This window comes from Nicotiana tabacum, chromosome 19, assembly GCF_000715075.1.
Source record: "Nicotiana tabacum cultivar K326 chromosome 19, ASM71507v2, whole genome shotgun sequence".
Lineage (NCBI taxonomy): Eukaryota > Viridiplantae > Streptophyta > Magnoliopsida > Solanales > Solanaceae > Nicotiana > Nicotiana tabacum.
The window spans coordinates 48,797,458-48,813,941 of record NC_134098.1 but is presented as its reverse complement, the minus strand read 5'-3'; the positions used below and the strand labels follow the sequence as shown (position 1 = coordinate 48,813,941).

Genomic DNA, 16,484 nt, shown 5'->3' with positions numbered 1-16,484 from the left:
AAATAAATCATTCTGATGTTTGGTTGCTACAAAATATTTCTCAACGGAGGTGGGAAAATAACATTTCTGGAAGTTATTTTCTTAAACCTTTTCCAATATTACTTCAACCAATATTATTATCCATCTTTAATATTAAAATTTTTGACAAAAAATTATCATATTTTCTAATCTTCAACAACTTTTTTCATAAAATATTTTTGACTTTCCAGTCAAACATAAAAACATGTTTTTACAGAAGATAAATTATTTCTCAGAAATGCAAATGCTCCCGGGTCCAATCCAATAGATGACTAAAGTCCAAAACCAAGAAAATAGGCCTAAAAATAAGGCCCATGCTCTCGCTTCTCATCTACATCAGTGGATATGTTATTGGCCGTCATTAGAGACACGCGCGGTTGATCAACGCCACGCGCTTCCGCAGTTTAATGCTTAATATCAGGTCCTCAAAAATGGCGACTTTAGGACAGCTGCTTCCAACTGGCAGTGGCGCAGTGCTAAATTCTAGGACCCTTTTGCCGTCTCCCTTCCCTTCGCTAACTACAACTAGGTATACTGACTTAATTTAAAAATATATTTTTCCTAAAGATTATTTAAAAATACACTGTTTCACCAGAATAAGCTGACAGTTGTAGTGCAGAAATTTCAGAGTGAAAATGTCAATTCCGGCGACTCAAGCTTCGATAGTGCTCCCCGAAAATCGCATCATAGTGGGTCCCTTTTCCTCTGCTTCTTATGGACTTGTAGTTATTATTAGAGTGAGTATACTAACAGATGAATTTTGTTATGTAAATTGAGCACAGTTAGGTTGTGGGTCGGTGGGAGTGGACTTCTTGGCTGCTGTTGCTTCTTATCCTAATCCAGATGATAAGATTCGAAGCACTAGCTTTCAGGTTCTTTTTAAACATTTATACAAAGACTGTTACTGCTCAAGTTTGAGCTCAGTTTTTTTTTTTTAATTCTTTGCATAATGAGAAATGATTATTCTGGTAATTACAGGTTCAGGGAGGTGGTAATACTGGGAATGCTTTGACTTGTGCAGCTCGCCTTGGCCTAACTCCTAGAGTTATTTCAAAGGTCTCTCTCTACTATGAAATTCAACTCTTTATGCATCCTCTACTCGGTTGATTATCTGTATAAGAAGAAAAAAATGTATTTATATGGCGTAGTTTGACTAAATGTACTACAAAAGAAAAAAGAAAAGAAAAAAGAATCCCATCATAGAACTCTGCATTATTAATGCGACATGATTTCCTGCTTAAAACTATACATTATTAAGATAACTCCACCAATACAATTTTTTATTTCTATTGGAAAACTACCTATAGTTAATACCTGCATAACTCTTTTTTTTTGATAATATAATACCTTATATAACTCCTGTAACCAAGAAATCCCTTGGTTCGGAATTCTGGGGAGAATGGACCTAGCCCTCTAACTTGGGGCAGCCCGGTAGGCCGATACACAAGGCATCCGCGTTCACGCAGGGTCCGGGGAAGGGCCACACCCCAATGGGTGTGATATAGACAACCTATCCTAATGCAAGCCCTCTAACTTGCTCCCACTTAAATACCAGCGTCGTGTCGGTGGCAGGGTTCGAAATCATGTCGTTCGCCCTATCCACTCATTCCATGTTATGTTTTTTTTGGTAGGTAATAAAAGATTTTATAATACTTGCACTAAGCCAGATCGTTAGGCATAATTACAGGTTATGCAATCCCTATTATGTCTAGCATAGCATCTACATTATGTACAATAACCAGATTGCACCAAAAAGCTAACAAAAAAAATACATCTCTGTTTAAGGCTATGAGTGTTTCTCTTTTTCCTTCAAAAATTCCATGTTCCATCTTTACCGCTGAACCAAAGCCCTGGGGCCTGTAAGACCTATATAACTTATGAGGAAATTGCTGTCTTATTTTATACAGGATGTACGTGTATTAGCATTTTCATGATAGGCTTTGGTAATAACAATCCATTTATTGTAGTCCTTGCATAACTAGTCTCTCAACCTACCAACCCAATGGTAATGCCTTTCATCATGTTGGATTGCTAGAAACAGTCTTCAAGCAGTAGCATCCATCAATCTTTCCTCTGGCTTTATTAATTTCCTTTTCAATTTGTAACTTCTATAACCTTTTGAATTAATGTCCTAAAAATCTTCACCTTTATCTCCTAATTCCTAGTTGTTTTCTTAGGTTTCTAATGACTCTCAAGGAAAGGGGATACTGGAGGAACTAGAAGCTGATGGTGTAGATTCGTCTTTTATCGTGGTGAGCCATCCAGACCTTCAGTGCTTCTAGTGCTAGAAAAATGATAACTAGAAGATCTTTCTGTGTTTTTGTAGTTTGTTTATATAATGGAAATGGTGGTTTTCCTGTACCTTTTTCAACAGTGAAATTGTGATTCTTCCTTTTTCTGTCGTCAGGCTTATTGCCATATACTCACCTCTAAGAGAAGTATTTAATTACTTATACCATATGTTTTTTAATTCCAGGTGTCTGATGGGGGCAATTCACCATTTACCTACATCATTGTTGACAACCAAACGTGAGTGCCTTTTGTTCTGTTTTCAGCCATTTACAGACTGTTGATAGTGATTAGTTACGATTGCGAAGTAATTTTCCTGACATGAATTTGCAGCGCTGAAGTTTATGTCCAAATGTTAGTTGTGACTTGAGTCCTGTCTAATGTTTTCTTTTAATTTCTATGTCAAAAAAATTCTATGATATACTTTTTGCTGGGTGGCAGCTGCAAATTTTAGCGCTGTGCCATTGAAGAATCAAACTAAATTTCAAGTCTCTGAGTACTTATCAGAAGTCAAACAGCGCCCTAACATGCCCATCTAAACCAAAATTCAATAGATAAATAATGAAAATATGCTGTGCTCTAACTTGTTCTAACTGCGTTGACTCTGATGTTTAGTTCCCTTAGTCAGTTTCTGGTCAGTAAATCTTCTCTATTGAGATACTGGGTTGAAATTACATCAAAAGTTTAACATGTTTAAAGATGGAGACTGGCGTGTCTTGGATACTGCTTACTGCAGCATCTTTGCAGCTTGTATATCAACCAATCAATGAACTGTTCCTCAATCACGCTTATTGGGCTTGGTTATGAATTTTCCATTCTGCTTCTGCTCTATTTTGACAGATTTAACTTCATTATTGGTTAACAATTTGTTTTTAACGGCAAATTAGGGGTTTTCTAATATTAGATGCTCTCTATATCTCACATTTCCCTCCTATACCGCCATACAAGTCTCTACCCGAACCGAGAACTTCAGGCAAATCACAGACACAGCATCAATGAATCTTAATCCCAACTAGTTTGTATCGCATAGTTGATCATTTTTCTTGGCAGCTTGCATGCTGATTGAATTTTACTGGGGAGGTTCTAGCACTAATTGTAGGAAAACAGGTTGCCTTTCTATTGAAGAACTACTTGTGTTTGATGTTTCAGGAAGACTCGCACTTGCATTCACACCCCTGGATATCCACCCATGATACCTACTGATCTTTCCCAATCAAATTTGTTCTCATCATTGGATGGTGCTAAGCTTGTCTATTTCGACGGGAGATTGCATGAAACTGCTGCTGTTGTAGCAGAGGAGGTATTTTCCTCTCACTTCTCTCTCCATCAAGCTTTCTGAGTTCTCAACACTATTCCTGAATCCAATACATTTAAAATGGAAATGAACTGCATGCTTTTGGATTTCCAGTGCAGGCAAATAGAAGGGGTATACCCATTTTAATTGATGCTGAGAGGAAAAGAGAAGGATTAGATCACCTTTTGAGCTTCGCAAGCTATGTTGTTTGCTCAACCAAATTTCCTCAGGCAAGATATTCACTCTTATAAACTAAATCTGTCTAGTTTTTTGGCTGCAAGCATATGTATGGAAGTCTGTGAACATCTCTTGTCCTGCTTCTAGCCGGTTCCCTGCCTTTGAATGAGTTGGACAATCACTAATCTTCATAGAGAATAATTTTAGATTGGGATAGTTTCCTGTAGTTCCTCGTTACTCTAAGTAATAGTAGCAATCTATGAATAAAAGGATATTATACTAACACTAATGCTAGCGAATTGAGTAAGACAAAGAGAAACAGTCGACTACCTACTAGCCTTCTACCTTAATCTTCGACCTTTACACCCTCCTATCTAGGGCCATGTCCTCGGTCAGCTCTAGCTGCGCATGTCCCTCCTAATCGCCTCTCCCCAAGACTTCTTAGGCCTACCTCTACCCCTCCTGATACCCACTAAGACTAACCTTTCGCACCTTCTAATTGGGGCTTCTCCTCTTAACATGCCCGGATCATCCCAACCTCGCCTCCCGCATCTTATCCTCCTCAAGGGCCACTCCCACCTTATCCCAAATAACTTCATTCCTAATCTTACCTAACCTGGTATGCCCACACATCCACCATAACATCCTCATCTCAGCTACTTTCATCTTAGTCCTGAGAGTTCTTGATAGGCTAACACTCTGCTCCATACATCATAGTTGGTTTAACTACTACCTTGTAGAACTTACCTTTAAGTCTCAGCGGCCCATTCCACACGATTCTTATCACACAAGACTCTGGAAGCGAGCCTCCTTTATGTAGCTTGAGAATGGTCATGCTTTTGTGAAGCTCATATAGGCATAGTTTAAGAAAGTACACGGGAACTCTTAAAGAAAGTATGAAGGAGCTAGAGAAGAAATTCTTGAAAATTAACTGCAAAAACGGTAGAGAAAAGCTCCCTGAAAGGGAAGGGAATTATTCATGTTCTTTATGAAGAGAAGACTTTGATGAATATGGAGATGCCATGTGGGGAAGGGAGTAATTATTAGTGAGCACATTTATGCAAAACGAATGAAGCTGAAAAGGTCTTTGCTTTTTTATGGTAATAATGGCAGTAAGGCTGTGATGAGCTATCTAAGAGATTTCAGCTTGTGACACCTCACTCCATTAGATGCCTCTACTTCCTTTGTGGTTGGAACTTGGTCAAGCATGTCCTCTGTAGTCTGCTCTTGACCAGGGTTTTTAGGCGAGACTGCAGTTAGCCGTAGCTCAACTCTTTCAATATAAAGTCTTTCCAACTTCTGAATGAGATGAGAATTTGGTTCTATGTAGGTGACAAAAATTTAGACTACTGCAACTGCAAGTGTCTCACGGCAATAACCTTTATGTTGGGGGTAGTGTTCACACATTTGGTTTTATGATATAGAAAGGGCCATACTGGCTGAAAATTGTATGTCACACAGCATCTTAACCGTTCTCAATTACAAGCAAGTTTTGAGCTATTTTCATTCACATCAGTTCTTTTTGTGATGCTCTGATAAGGAAACTGTATATTGATTGACTTGCAGGAATGGACTGAGGCTTCTTCTATTCCAAGCGCCCTTCTTTCCATGCTCTTAAGATTGCCAAAAGTTAAATTTGTTATTGTGACATTGGGTGAAGATGGTTGCTTAATGCTACAAAGGACAGAAATGGGTATTTGCATACTTTTTTTTCCTTCTCTTTTTTATCAACTAAAGACTGCAAATATTTTTGTATTTTCTGCATCCTACAGAGACTTCAATGCTTTTGCAGACAATCTTGACCCGGAAGAAAGGGATGTCGACGATTTGTTCGAAAAGCTGAATCAGAAAAAAGACACTAATGCAACATCGCCAGCATGCATATCCTCGGTATTTACCTGTTCATCGTTTTCTGTAAAACAAGCAGTTATGGAGGAATCATGCAAAAGTAGGCACATGGAACCTTATTTTACAGTTAACTTATGGCCTCTTGGGCTCATTGATAACCTCTGTTATGATAGTCTTTATTCTAAACCATGGTATTATCTGTATTTCTTCTTGGCTAAAGAAAGTATCGGCACTTCTATTTCCTTTTACTTACCTTTCAAACTAGCCTTTTTAACATGTATTAAAGATGCCCCCCTCCTACATTTCTTGTTTGGATTTCTCAACCCTTAAGACTGTATGCTCTTTGACTTTTCAGTCAACGTTGAATGCAGTCAGGTGCTTCTTGTGCAAATGAAACTGCTAATTAGAATTTTGTTTATCTGCTGTTTTGCTATTTAAGATTTCACTTGCATGTAGATATGATTATGGTGTATTAGCTTCAGATTATGTGTTTTTATGGCTGCAGAATGTGGCAAAGCTACATGCAAAAGGGATAGGGACAATCAGCGGCAAGTTACTTGTGGGGACAGCTGAAAGTATACCTCAGACAGAACTAGTTGATACAACTGGTGCTGGAGATGCATTCATTGGTGCAGTTCTTTATTGTATGTATTTATCCAACATAATCTATTTCGGTGTTGTCCCTTTTACTGTGATTCCATGGCCTTCCTACACGCTGTCTGAAATATTATGAGGGGTTGGATGTCCCTCACTTCTATTGATCTCCTTTCTTCTTGAAGTTAGATTCAATGTGTTAGGGGTTCCTTTAGTGTCTTGTTAAAGATCTCACCATCTTGGTCTCTTTATGTTTGCGCGCATCCATTTCCATTTGCTCTCTTATTGAAGTCTCATCTCATGACTCCTATACTATATCTTGCAGCTATCTGTGCCAACATGCCACCAGAGAAAATGTTGCCATTTGCTGCTCAAGTGGTTAGAAATCTTGTTTCTCTGGACTAGTTTTCTTCCCCTTTTGGTTCCTTTCCTCCATTAGCCTAGGAAGTCAGTTCAAGCCGTGGAAACAACCTTTTGCAGAAATGCAAGCAAAGGTTGCACATGATAGACCCAATGTGGTCCGGCTCTTCTCCGAACCCCATGGTTAGCCGGAGACTTCTCTTTTCCTTCCCTTACCCCGAGAGTCTGGAGATGTAACTGAGGCAACAAATGTCAGGAAAGACTAACCTTTGATTTGTGGGTGGATTGCAGGCAGCTATTAAATGCAGAGCCTTGGGAGCTAGAGCTGGCCTTCCGCATTACACAGACCCTCGCTTGACACCTTTTTTAGTCTAGAGAGCCCAAGGGATGGCCGCCATGGTTCTACTGTTGTAGAAAATGGAAGCAAAACTGGTCATCGACTTGGGCTTTTTCTTATTGTGTTTTTAACAGGGTTTCTGTGGACTGACATTCTGCTTCTTTTCTTACAGCATCTACCCTGAAATTTTATGGCAAAGGCTAAAATGTCCTTTCTATGTGTATAATTCGATGTTACTAGCTGCTCGAGTTTCTTCAAATGTCTGATGGATTTGTTTGTTCTTGTGAGTCATAGTTCCTCATTTTATCCAATAAATTGCTAAAAGAAATTTCATAGGTGAAAGATCATAAATTGGAGACTAGTTATAAAAGTTTTCTTTATTCTTTAACATAATCTGTAAGTTTTACAAATCAATGCACTAGGTAGAAGAATTGAAGGACCAAAAGTATAAAGAAGGTATGACAAAGGAATCCAAACTGTATTTCTAAAAAGTACTTAGAGTCAGAACTTTTTTATAACATCTCTATATAACAATCATTCACTATAAAAGTAAGTTATTTTTAAAATCGATTTTTATATTATGTTATAATATATCTCATCTATAATAGCATTTTCATTATAATAACAAAAAAATACTACTAGTACTACTATTCTCCATCAACCTTATTTTCAACTATTTAATTTCTCTTTTCGATTAATGAATTAATATTTTTTTAAACTTCATACCCAAATTTACTTTTGATTAATGAATTAATAATACTTTTTTACTATTTCCATATGATGTACTAGTAGTGATATGTTAAACATTTTAAATTTAGTGTTCAGTCAATCATGTCATATTATCAACAAAAAAAATCGAATTGGTTGGTTTCTTATGAACACTACTTCATAGTTATGGCAAAGCCAGTCTACACATTTAATGAATCTGTAGACATTATCAGAGCAAAACCATAAGAATTTGATGAAACACAGTAGCATTAGAGTAAGGAACTAAGGTATCCTAGAGGAGTTTAACTTCTGGTACACAATTTTACTCTATCATGCTAAGATTACCTACAACTACAAGTAATTTTCTATATTGATCTTTAGCTTAGTAATATAAAAATGCAGCAAACGTCATAACCACTATTTTAACACTAGTCTATCTGTACGTGCGTTGCGCGTATTATCATGTATATATCTTTTAAGAATATGTGTGAGTAAAAAAAATAATTAAAGAAAAAAGTATGTGATCTTGAAAATAATAAATGTTGATCACATTTAACTAAGTTAATAGAAGAATAAACCCATAAAACAAATATAGAAAAACAGCTCAACAAGAATAGAATATTGTATTGATTTATATTCACACTGATTACATTAGTATTTCACCCCTTCAGTATATGGTGTTTACACCTTTTTAGTGAATTTGAAAATGCTAGCTTAAATGTCGCAAGCCTTCGTAGCTCTGAGAAGATAGCACAATATTTTTAATATACAAGGAATATTACAATTATGGCATCATGGTATGGTAAATCTAAAATTTCACCAGTTATAGCAACAATAACAAAAATTATATCTATTTCTAATGAATATAAAATATATTATTATTATCTTATGATCATATATAAAATATATGATCAATTATTATTATTATCTTATGATCAATACATCAAAAATAATACAGATGATCTGGGATCGATCCCCCCTCTAGGGCGCCCTCTACCCGTATGTCCCTTCACCTCTAGCTGGATGTGCAGGTCCATTGTGTAATAGCTTGCAAATCACACAGGGGATATAAACCGCACTGACAAGCCTTGTGCGACAGGCTCGACCTAGAAGGTATTGAGGGAGGATCGATCCCAGGTCATCTGTATGGATGACTGCCCTCCAAACCAACTAGGCCATCCCCGGGGGAGGGGGGGGGGGGATTACCCAATGTGCACAGAGTACTCACCCGAAAGGCAAAGGCTGTAGTGGCTCCGGGTTTTAATGGTTTGAAAAAAAAATAAAAATAAAAATAAAAATATATATATATATATATATAAATAGATAGATAGATAGAAAATATCACATATTTACTGATAAGAGCGCATAATTTTTAAGTATGTTTTATGAAGAACAAACTTGAGTTCCCATATGATTATTATCTTATTTGGAATAGTATTGTGAGGTTAAAACAAATTTTTAACCACACTACTTTTCAGCAGCACAATAATCTTGGTTACTTGTTAAAAATTTCATTGAATTAAATAATAGTTACCTTGCCGAATAAATTAATAGTATGTTTATGAAAAGATAAAACAATTGACAATCGAACGGTAATTCATCTAGTTAAATAAACTCATGATGATTCGAAATATATCTTGCTTTGCGCGAGTCTCTTCGACTGAAAAATAAGTCTCAATTTAATCTTCAGTGTTAGTATTTTCTACCTAGCTTTAGCGTGGGCATATTTTCCAAGTCCATCGACAAACACTGAGTGCATATAGCAAGATCGGTGACAACCCCATGTAATGCTATATTCGCCTGTCTTCTTAATACTTGAATTAACATCGGTTCATCATATAGTAGTTGGAACAGATATGATTGTTCCAAACTTATAAGTGCTGTAAACTTTTTGATCGTTTGAATTAAATTTTTCAAGTGCTGGAAATTGCATAATAATTTAATATTTATAGGGAATGAAAAAAAATAACTACCACATCTTTTAATGGAAGATGCGTCCTTTAGAAATAGATGACATCTTTTCCAATATTATTTAGTATTTTATTTAATTATTAATGTTATTAGATATAAAACTACATTACTAAAAGAATATCTTAGTCTTTCAACTTTCTAATTTAGAGCTTCCCACTTTTAAATTAGTATAGATAGATAGATATAAATATAGATATAGATATAGATCAGTGTATGTACTACAATGCAACAAAAAGAGAATAGAAAGTACCCCAGATATATTACAATGATAGAACAAACAAACTAGTACAGCAAAAGGTCAGGGCAAGTCTACATCTGAAATCCAAAATAGAAAACCCAAATCCTACTCTTGATAAAATTCTGATCCTACAGTTCATAAAATACATGTCTAACTCCCCACCAATGACTAAGATATTACAACATGCTATCTGCCCTGGTTGGCAGCCTCTTCAAGAAACAAACAGCACTAGATGGCAACCTGTTTCTGAACTTAGGTGGTCTCAAATAATACAAACCCCAAAGAGCCACCACCCATTTGACTGGCACCAAATAGAACCCAAATGCAGCAAAGAAGCAAAATATTACAAACAAGAATGTTGCTCTTGGATCCCTCCAGCTTAACAATGCCTGAAATCTCTCCCCTTGAGTTGCCATATCTCCAACCACAGTTTGAATCCTTCCGGCCACGCTTCTCAGTCTATCGTATCTCATTCGAACGATTTCTGCACTTCTACTTGTCGGGAACGAATCAAATTCCTCGTCTAGTTCATCAGGATAAACGCTCTCTGCATACGAGAGTCGAGTATCCATATGGGGAGGGTGGCGTGGGCGGGACCTATAACGCCATAGTCCTACCGCAGCCAAGGTGAATAAAATACAAGGGATAATGAGCTCGGGCACCAATACGAGAATGATAAACGCAATCAGCACTAATGCTGAGTACACTGGCTTATGCCAATTGCGCGCGGACTCAAGCAACCTGCTCATAATAACAAACCAAGAAACCACATTTGTCAGCCTAAAGAAATTTGCTTTGCTCTTTCTCATGCTCCACATATGAGAGTCATGATCAAGCATGTACTCCACCACTTCTCTCCCCAAAGGCGGCTCAGATCGACTAAGCCTAGCTGCCACCACATTCATAGCCTGGTGCCTCAAGGTGTCTAACTGAATTACAGACAAAGGTTGAACATAATGCATCTTCGGAAGCAATGGCATCGTGTACATATGAAGCACATTTACCATATTAGCACAAGAAAACCTTACAGCCAAATGAAGCTCCCCCATTTTTTTCACCCCAGAAGGATGCAGCATCAAGAGTGGATATGCATGAGTATAAACTTTATCTGATTCAAGAGTTGATAGCCTGATCCTAACCTTTCCAATTCGAGAGTCCCGGTTTCCCGCCATAGTGTTAGCCATATTCTTGTCTACACGAGAATTATCAAACACCCCAATAGTGATGACAGTGCAAGGGTCAAAGACTTCCCAAGTATATTGCTCATTCCACTTGGGAGATAAGCTGTCCACCACAGTCCTTGTTCGGACCCATTTCTGCCCATACTTTGCCACACAATACGCGTCCGTAGAGCCACCCTTGCCTTCTTTCATTTTCATTGGCACAAGATTGGTGGCTCCCAAAACCCCAACCTCAAGAACTCCAATGTGAGGCTTCCACAGCTGCTTTGCTGTTGGCCTAACATCACTGCTATACATTGTGGCCTCATCGAGCACATGGTAACCCCCGTCAAGAGAGGCTCGGAGGTGAATCCGCGAGGCAAATCTAACCACAGCTTTGGGATCATTCGGGTTGCCCAAATGAGTGTCAAGATTGAACCACCTTGAAGTCACTGGCTTCTCGTTTAGTCGCCTTTCTAGGCTTGAAACAGGCAATAGAACTCTCCCCACGACTTCCTCTCTGTTGGGAGCAATTCTATCCTCGATCGAAACAAGCAAGAAGTCTTCAAATGGCTCTGCAACCACAAACATTAAGTCCTCATTCCAGAAAGGATTTGAAAGGCTTCTAGTAGCAGCAGGTGGAGAAACTCTAGTCCTCAAAACCTGGTTCCCAACTTGAACTTTGGCGAAAAGCTCAGGGTATCTCATCAATGATGACCCTTTCTCCCCCATAACAATATCTTGAGCTTCAATGACCCCAACTCGTAAATACCAAAGCTTAGGTGACAGATACACTTTGGACTTGATAGAACACAAACCATCAAAATGCACATTTGCTGCTTTAGAATGCCAAGCCTCAGCAAAGGCTTCATCAGCTTGAGTTCCAAACCAAATGGCAACCATAACTTCACCACCTTTAGACTTGTCGCCTTTCTTGTCTTCCATTCTATACCACTGTGGAGCCAACTGACTATCCGGAGGAGCTCGTTTAGGGACCTCATTGAGATCAAACCAAACACGGCCCAAGTACTCGTCTTTGTTATTTTCCTTCACAAAAACTTCCACCACAGAGGACTGAACACAATCTTTGGAAAAGGCAAAAACTTGGTCCCATTCAGCATGATTTGAGGTGACCCTTTTAGTAATCCCTCTGTAATTTCCAAGTTTCACCTCTGATACAAGCTCACCACCACCAAAAACAGAAAAATCCCTAGCCTTTACAACTCTAACATACAAATACTGCATTTGTTCCACCAGGTCATATGTTGAGCTAGTCTTGTCCTTATTCAAACCACCACCAAGATGTGGACTTGTTTCTTTGAGAGAAAACTCACCTTGCCCAGAAGTGTACAAACCAACCCCACCACCGCCACCGGTGACATGGCCACCGGACATGGCGGGGATAATGGGGCCAGGGACAGTAGTAATAACAACAGGCTTAATGTCACCAGGCACTGGCTCCACTGGCTTTGAATGGTTCTGGTTTTGAAAATTTACCTGTTAAGACATAGCATAATTAAATAAAAGTTGATACAATAACATCATTAAATAATAAAAATGTGTTCCTTCTAATATATTAAGCTTTTAGATGAGATTTCATGCAAAATCAGCATTGTACCAGGACAGGCAAGAGGTTCTGGGTTGAAATCTCACCCCAATAAACAAAAAATGCAACCAAAAAAAAGTATTTTCATATGTTTAGTCCAATGAAAGAAAATCAAGCCTATATATAAGGGGTACTTAAGTAAATAAAGTGTATACATAACATCATTAAATAAATAAAAATATTTTCTTTTTTTTATATTATACTTTCAGATGAGATTGTCATGTAAATTCCAATATTGTAATAGGATATCCAAGAGGTTTTAGGTTCAAATCTCACCCAATGCACAGAAAATGCAAAAAAAGGTATTTTTATATGTTTGGTCTATATAAGGGAATCAAGTCCACACACAAGAGGGTAATTAAGTAAATAAATATTTTTCTACTAATAGCTTAAGTTTTAGACAAATGATCAGAAAAAAATTGAAGATTACCTTATTTTCTTGACCCCAAATAAACAGAAAATGCAACCAAAAAAAAGGTATTTCATATGTTTAGTCCATGAAAGAAAGTCAAGCCTACACATAAGAGGGTAATTAAGTAAATAAAAGTGTACTAAGTACACAAATTCAATATTACCTTATTTTCTTGACCCATTTGGACCATCATGTTTGTAGCATTTGTTTGTTGCTGCAATTTCTTGTTCTTCTTAGAAGAGGAATTAACATTTTGGGTAGCAGAAGAAACCATACCCCCACTACCACCATTACCACTAATAACTTGTTTCACTTCTTCTGTTGTAGACAAATAAAGCTTCAAACTCAACTCACCACGTACATGAGAAAAAAGGCTTCTTTTATCAAGAGTATAAAGTTGTGCCATTTCTTCTCCTTCTCTTGCAATGCTGGAGCCCGAAATCCGAACCCGACCCAGAAAATTTCTGCTTGTGTTTGACCTTTTCTCGTTAAAAACATTAACTTCAATAGTCCGGTAAGGAAGGTCAGCCACGTCATTAACATGAAACACAAGCTTTTCGTTCCAAACAGGGTTTAAATCTCTCATTTTGACTTGAGTTCTTTGTCTTTGGTTCTCAAACTCAACTTCTACAAATGATGATGATGAACCTTCACCATCTTTTGGCATTAAGTTATGTGCTGCTACCACTTCTACTACCAACTTTTCTTTACCGTTATTCATGGCTAATTTTTCAAGAAATGAAATGAAAACAGAGAGGGTGGCTAGTGAAGAAATGAGACTTGAGGGGGTTAATTATTTGTTTAATAAATACTAACAAGAAATACAGAACAAAGAGAGAAACAGAGAAGGAGTGAGATTTTACAACAGTGAAACTGACCAGTTAGAGAGATATATGAGACAGAAGTACAGAATAGAAGAGAGAAGTGTTGTTGTGGGGGGGGGGGGGAGTTGTGTTTAGATTACAGAGAAAGAGACATGGATTTAGTTGCCTTAAATGCCAAAGATGCCTTCTTTGTTATTGGTTCCTTATGGTGGAGCATCAAAAACACTTCTTTTTCAGTCAAAACTATTTAAAATTTTGCTTCTTTTTCTTCTAAAATGTTAAATATGATAATGACTATCCTAATTAGAAGGATCAGACTTTACAACGTCAGAATTATGAAATTACCAAAGTCCTAGTGTCCTCAATATACCAGAACCATTTCCATATTTTGTGGAATTTAGTAATGTAGATGTTGGAAAAATATTTGAAGAAAATTATATATTCACCTGTATCAAAATCTTATACGGTAAGGTTGAACTGAAAAATCAGTTTTAGTCTTATTTGAAAATTACATGAATTGAAAGACAAAAGTAAATGGTAACAACCATAGTATAAATCCTTTTGAATTATGTATATTAGTAAGTATATTTTATTAATTATAACAGATAAGTTTTGCCATCGTAGTGAATTAAAGGTACATTTTTCGTCTTTCACATTTTCTTTATCTCAAGTGGTTTTCAAAGACATATTTGGGGTGGTTTGGAACCGGCAAAGCTGGAGCCAGAATTTAAAGCTTTATGAATTTATAATTTTAATCTTTTTAAGTCATTGGATTCTAAGTTAATAACATTATGTATATAATAAATTTTTATTAATAAAATATAAAGTTTAAATTAAAGCTATTGAGTTCGACTAACTTTGTATTCCACGCGCTAGCTCGAATAGAGAAGGATATTTTATGGGTTGACGTGCTAGCTCGAATAGAGAAAAATATTTTATGGGTTGAAATATCCCATTGGATCAGTTATCCCATATTTTATAAAATAATTAAATCCTATTATTGTAGTACACAAAATGATTCTCCAGACTAATTAATATATATAATCAAATGTGGATAAATAGTTTCGTATTTTATTTCAAGATTGGTATCTCTTATCTTATCAACCAAACGACCCTATAAGGTTATACATTATATATACTGAAAATTTATAATAATTATGTTATTAATGAAATTTAAGCAAAAAATTAGGAGTACTATACAAAGTCAATACACAGCCCTTAAAACTCTTTAAGGAGTCGTCTGATTTGAAGACAAGTTATAATGAGATTATTTATCTTGATATTTTTTTTTATGGATTGTTTGGTGTCTTGTATTAGTTTTTGAATTGTTATTTTTACTGCTTTATTTTAAAATAACTTATTTGAGATTATTATTTCATTATTTGATAGATATAAATTATTACGGTATTATTTTTAATCCTGAAATAATTTATTCTAAAATTAGTAACTAAATAAAAATAAAATAATATTAAATTTTTATCACAAAATTATTTTTACTTATCCGTTATACCAAAATAAGGAGCTCAAGGGTGGAGGGGCAAAGCCAAAGGTGGCGTGGTGGAAGAAGAGAAGGGACGGGGTCAGCAGTCAGCAGCGTGTGACAAAACCTGCAGACAATTCGATAATTACTTTACTATCTACAACGCAAAAGAAATCTCGTGGTCCGAGGTTTTTTTCAGTGTTTTGTTACAGAGGAGTTTCGTTTTGTTGTTTTTGTCTTTTTTATACTACTCCTTTTTAGTCTTTTTCTCAAACATCTCGTTCACTACCTTAGCTCATACAGTACTATTTTATATTCTTTTCATGCTTTTCAAGAAAAATAATAGGATTCAAAATACAAAAATTTAAGCGCCTAGTTTTTAATATTCAAATATATTACTATTCTTTAAAACTATTTTATTAAAATTAATCAACTTCCGGATAATCGAAGTCATTTGTTTAACCAAATATAGTACTTCCATGAGAATATTTGAAATTTTAGTATCCATAAGCCGATTTCTTTTTATAATATTCAAATTATATCCCAATTCATATAATTTAAAATATTATTTTAATAATATAATTTTAGAAGCATTTTGCTCTTAAATAATAAGGTTGACCGGATAAGAAAAAATAATCATGGCACAAAATTTTGCATAACTAATTCAAGTAACTAATGTAGCATATGCAAAACTAATACAATGCTTGGTTTTTTTATATATATTAAACTCCACATTATTAATAACTTTATAATATTATGCAAAAGTTGTATCTATATGAAATAATTTTTTTGACCTCAGCAATACACATATAAGGTCTTTAAAATAGACAATTCTTCCACAATCATATACTCCACTATTATTCTCCATATAATAACAATTGATATTACTTAATTTATTACACAATATTCTTAATATTAATAGCTCTTGCAAAATAATTTATGAGAAGTACAATATATATCGGGATATGATAAAGTTGTTATCATGGGACCAGGAGGTCACAGATTCAAACTGTATAAAAAATTCCTTACAAAAATATAAAGTAAAATTTTATAAACTGGTCTTCTTCGAACCCCGCACGTAAAAAAAAAAAGCTTAGTGTATCGAACTGTCTTTTACAATAATACAATATATATTGTGATGTGAATCAATCGGTATCACTATATATCT

The 16,484-nt window shown here is 35.9% G+C and overlaps 2 protein-coding genes across 4 annotated transcripts; one reads left to right on the top strand and one right to left on the bottom strand.

Annotated features, from left to right (window-relative positions):
- The first annotated feature begins 342 nt into the window (after positions 1 to 342).
- Positions 343 to 7,206, top strand: LOC107803772 (uncharacterized). Of its 3 annotated transcripts, none has more exons than XR_001652075.2 (13): positions 343 to 547; positions 638 to 707; positions 801 to 890; positions 997 to 1,074; positions 2,196 to 2,270; positions 2,495 to 2,547; positions 3,457 to 3,607; positions 3,721 to 3,831; positions 5,345 to 5,471; positions 5,571 to 5,726; positions 6,132 to 6,270; positions 6,546 to 6,598; positions 6,872 to 7,206. XR_001652075.2 is itself a non-coding variant. In XM_016627538.2 (13 exons), exons 1-13 carry the CDS (start codon positions 426 to 428, stop codon positions 6,953 to 6,955), a joined length of 1,251 nt encoding a protein of 416 aa, XP_016483024.1. In that variant the 5' UTR covers positions 345 to 425; the 3' UTR covers positions 6,956 to 7,206. The 3 variants fall into 3 exon arrangements, 2 of the variants coding, with proteins under 2 accessions (XP_016483024.1, XP_016483026.1); XM_016627538.2 differs by having other exon boundaries at positions 345 to 547; positions 5,571 to 5,668; XM_016627540.2 differs by having other exon boundaries at positions 397 to 547; positions 627 to 707; positions 5,571 to 5,668.
- Positions 7,207 to 9,833: 2,627 nt separating this feature from the next.
- LOC107803767 (multiple C2 domain and transmembrane region protein 10-like) lies at positions 9,834 to 14,173 on the bottom strand. The gene is made up of 2 exons (XM_075237722.1): positions 13,176 to 14,173; positions 9,834 to 12,491 (listed from the first exon to the last, which is right to left on the bottom strand). Exons 1-2 carry the CDS (start codon positions 13,731 to 13,733, stop codon positions 10,011 to 10,013), a joined length of 3,039 nt encoding a protein of 1,012 aa, XP_075093823.1. The 5' UTR covers positions 13,734 to 14,173; the 3' UTR covers positions 9,834 to 10,010.
- Positions 14,174 to 16,484: the final 2,311 nt, after the last annotated feature.

Bases quoted from the DNA above. Each gene is read 5' to 3' on its own strand.
- LOC107803767 (XM_075237722.1), bottom strand. From the start codon at position 13,733: ATGAATAACGGTAAAGAAAAGTTGGTAGTAGAAGTGGTAGCAGCACAT. The intron at 12,492-13,175 runs GTAATATTGAAT...ATGTCTTAACAG, and splicing joins AAATGGGTCAAGAAAATAAG to GTAAATTTTCAAAACCAGAA.
- LOC107803772 (XM_016627538.2), top strand. From the start codon at position 426: ATGCTTAATATCAGGTCCTCAAAAATGGCGACTTTAGGACAGCTGCTT. The intron at 548-637 runs GTATACTGACTT...GTTGTAGTGCAG, and splicing joins CCTTCGCTAACTACAACTAG to AAATTTCAGAGTGAAAATGT. The intron at 6,271-6,545 runs GTATGTATTTAT...TATATCTTGCAG, and splicing joins CATTGGTGCAGTTCTTTATT to CTATCTGTGCCAACATGCCA.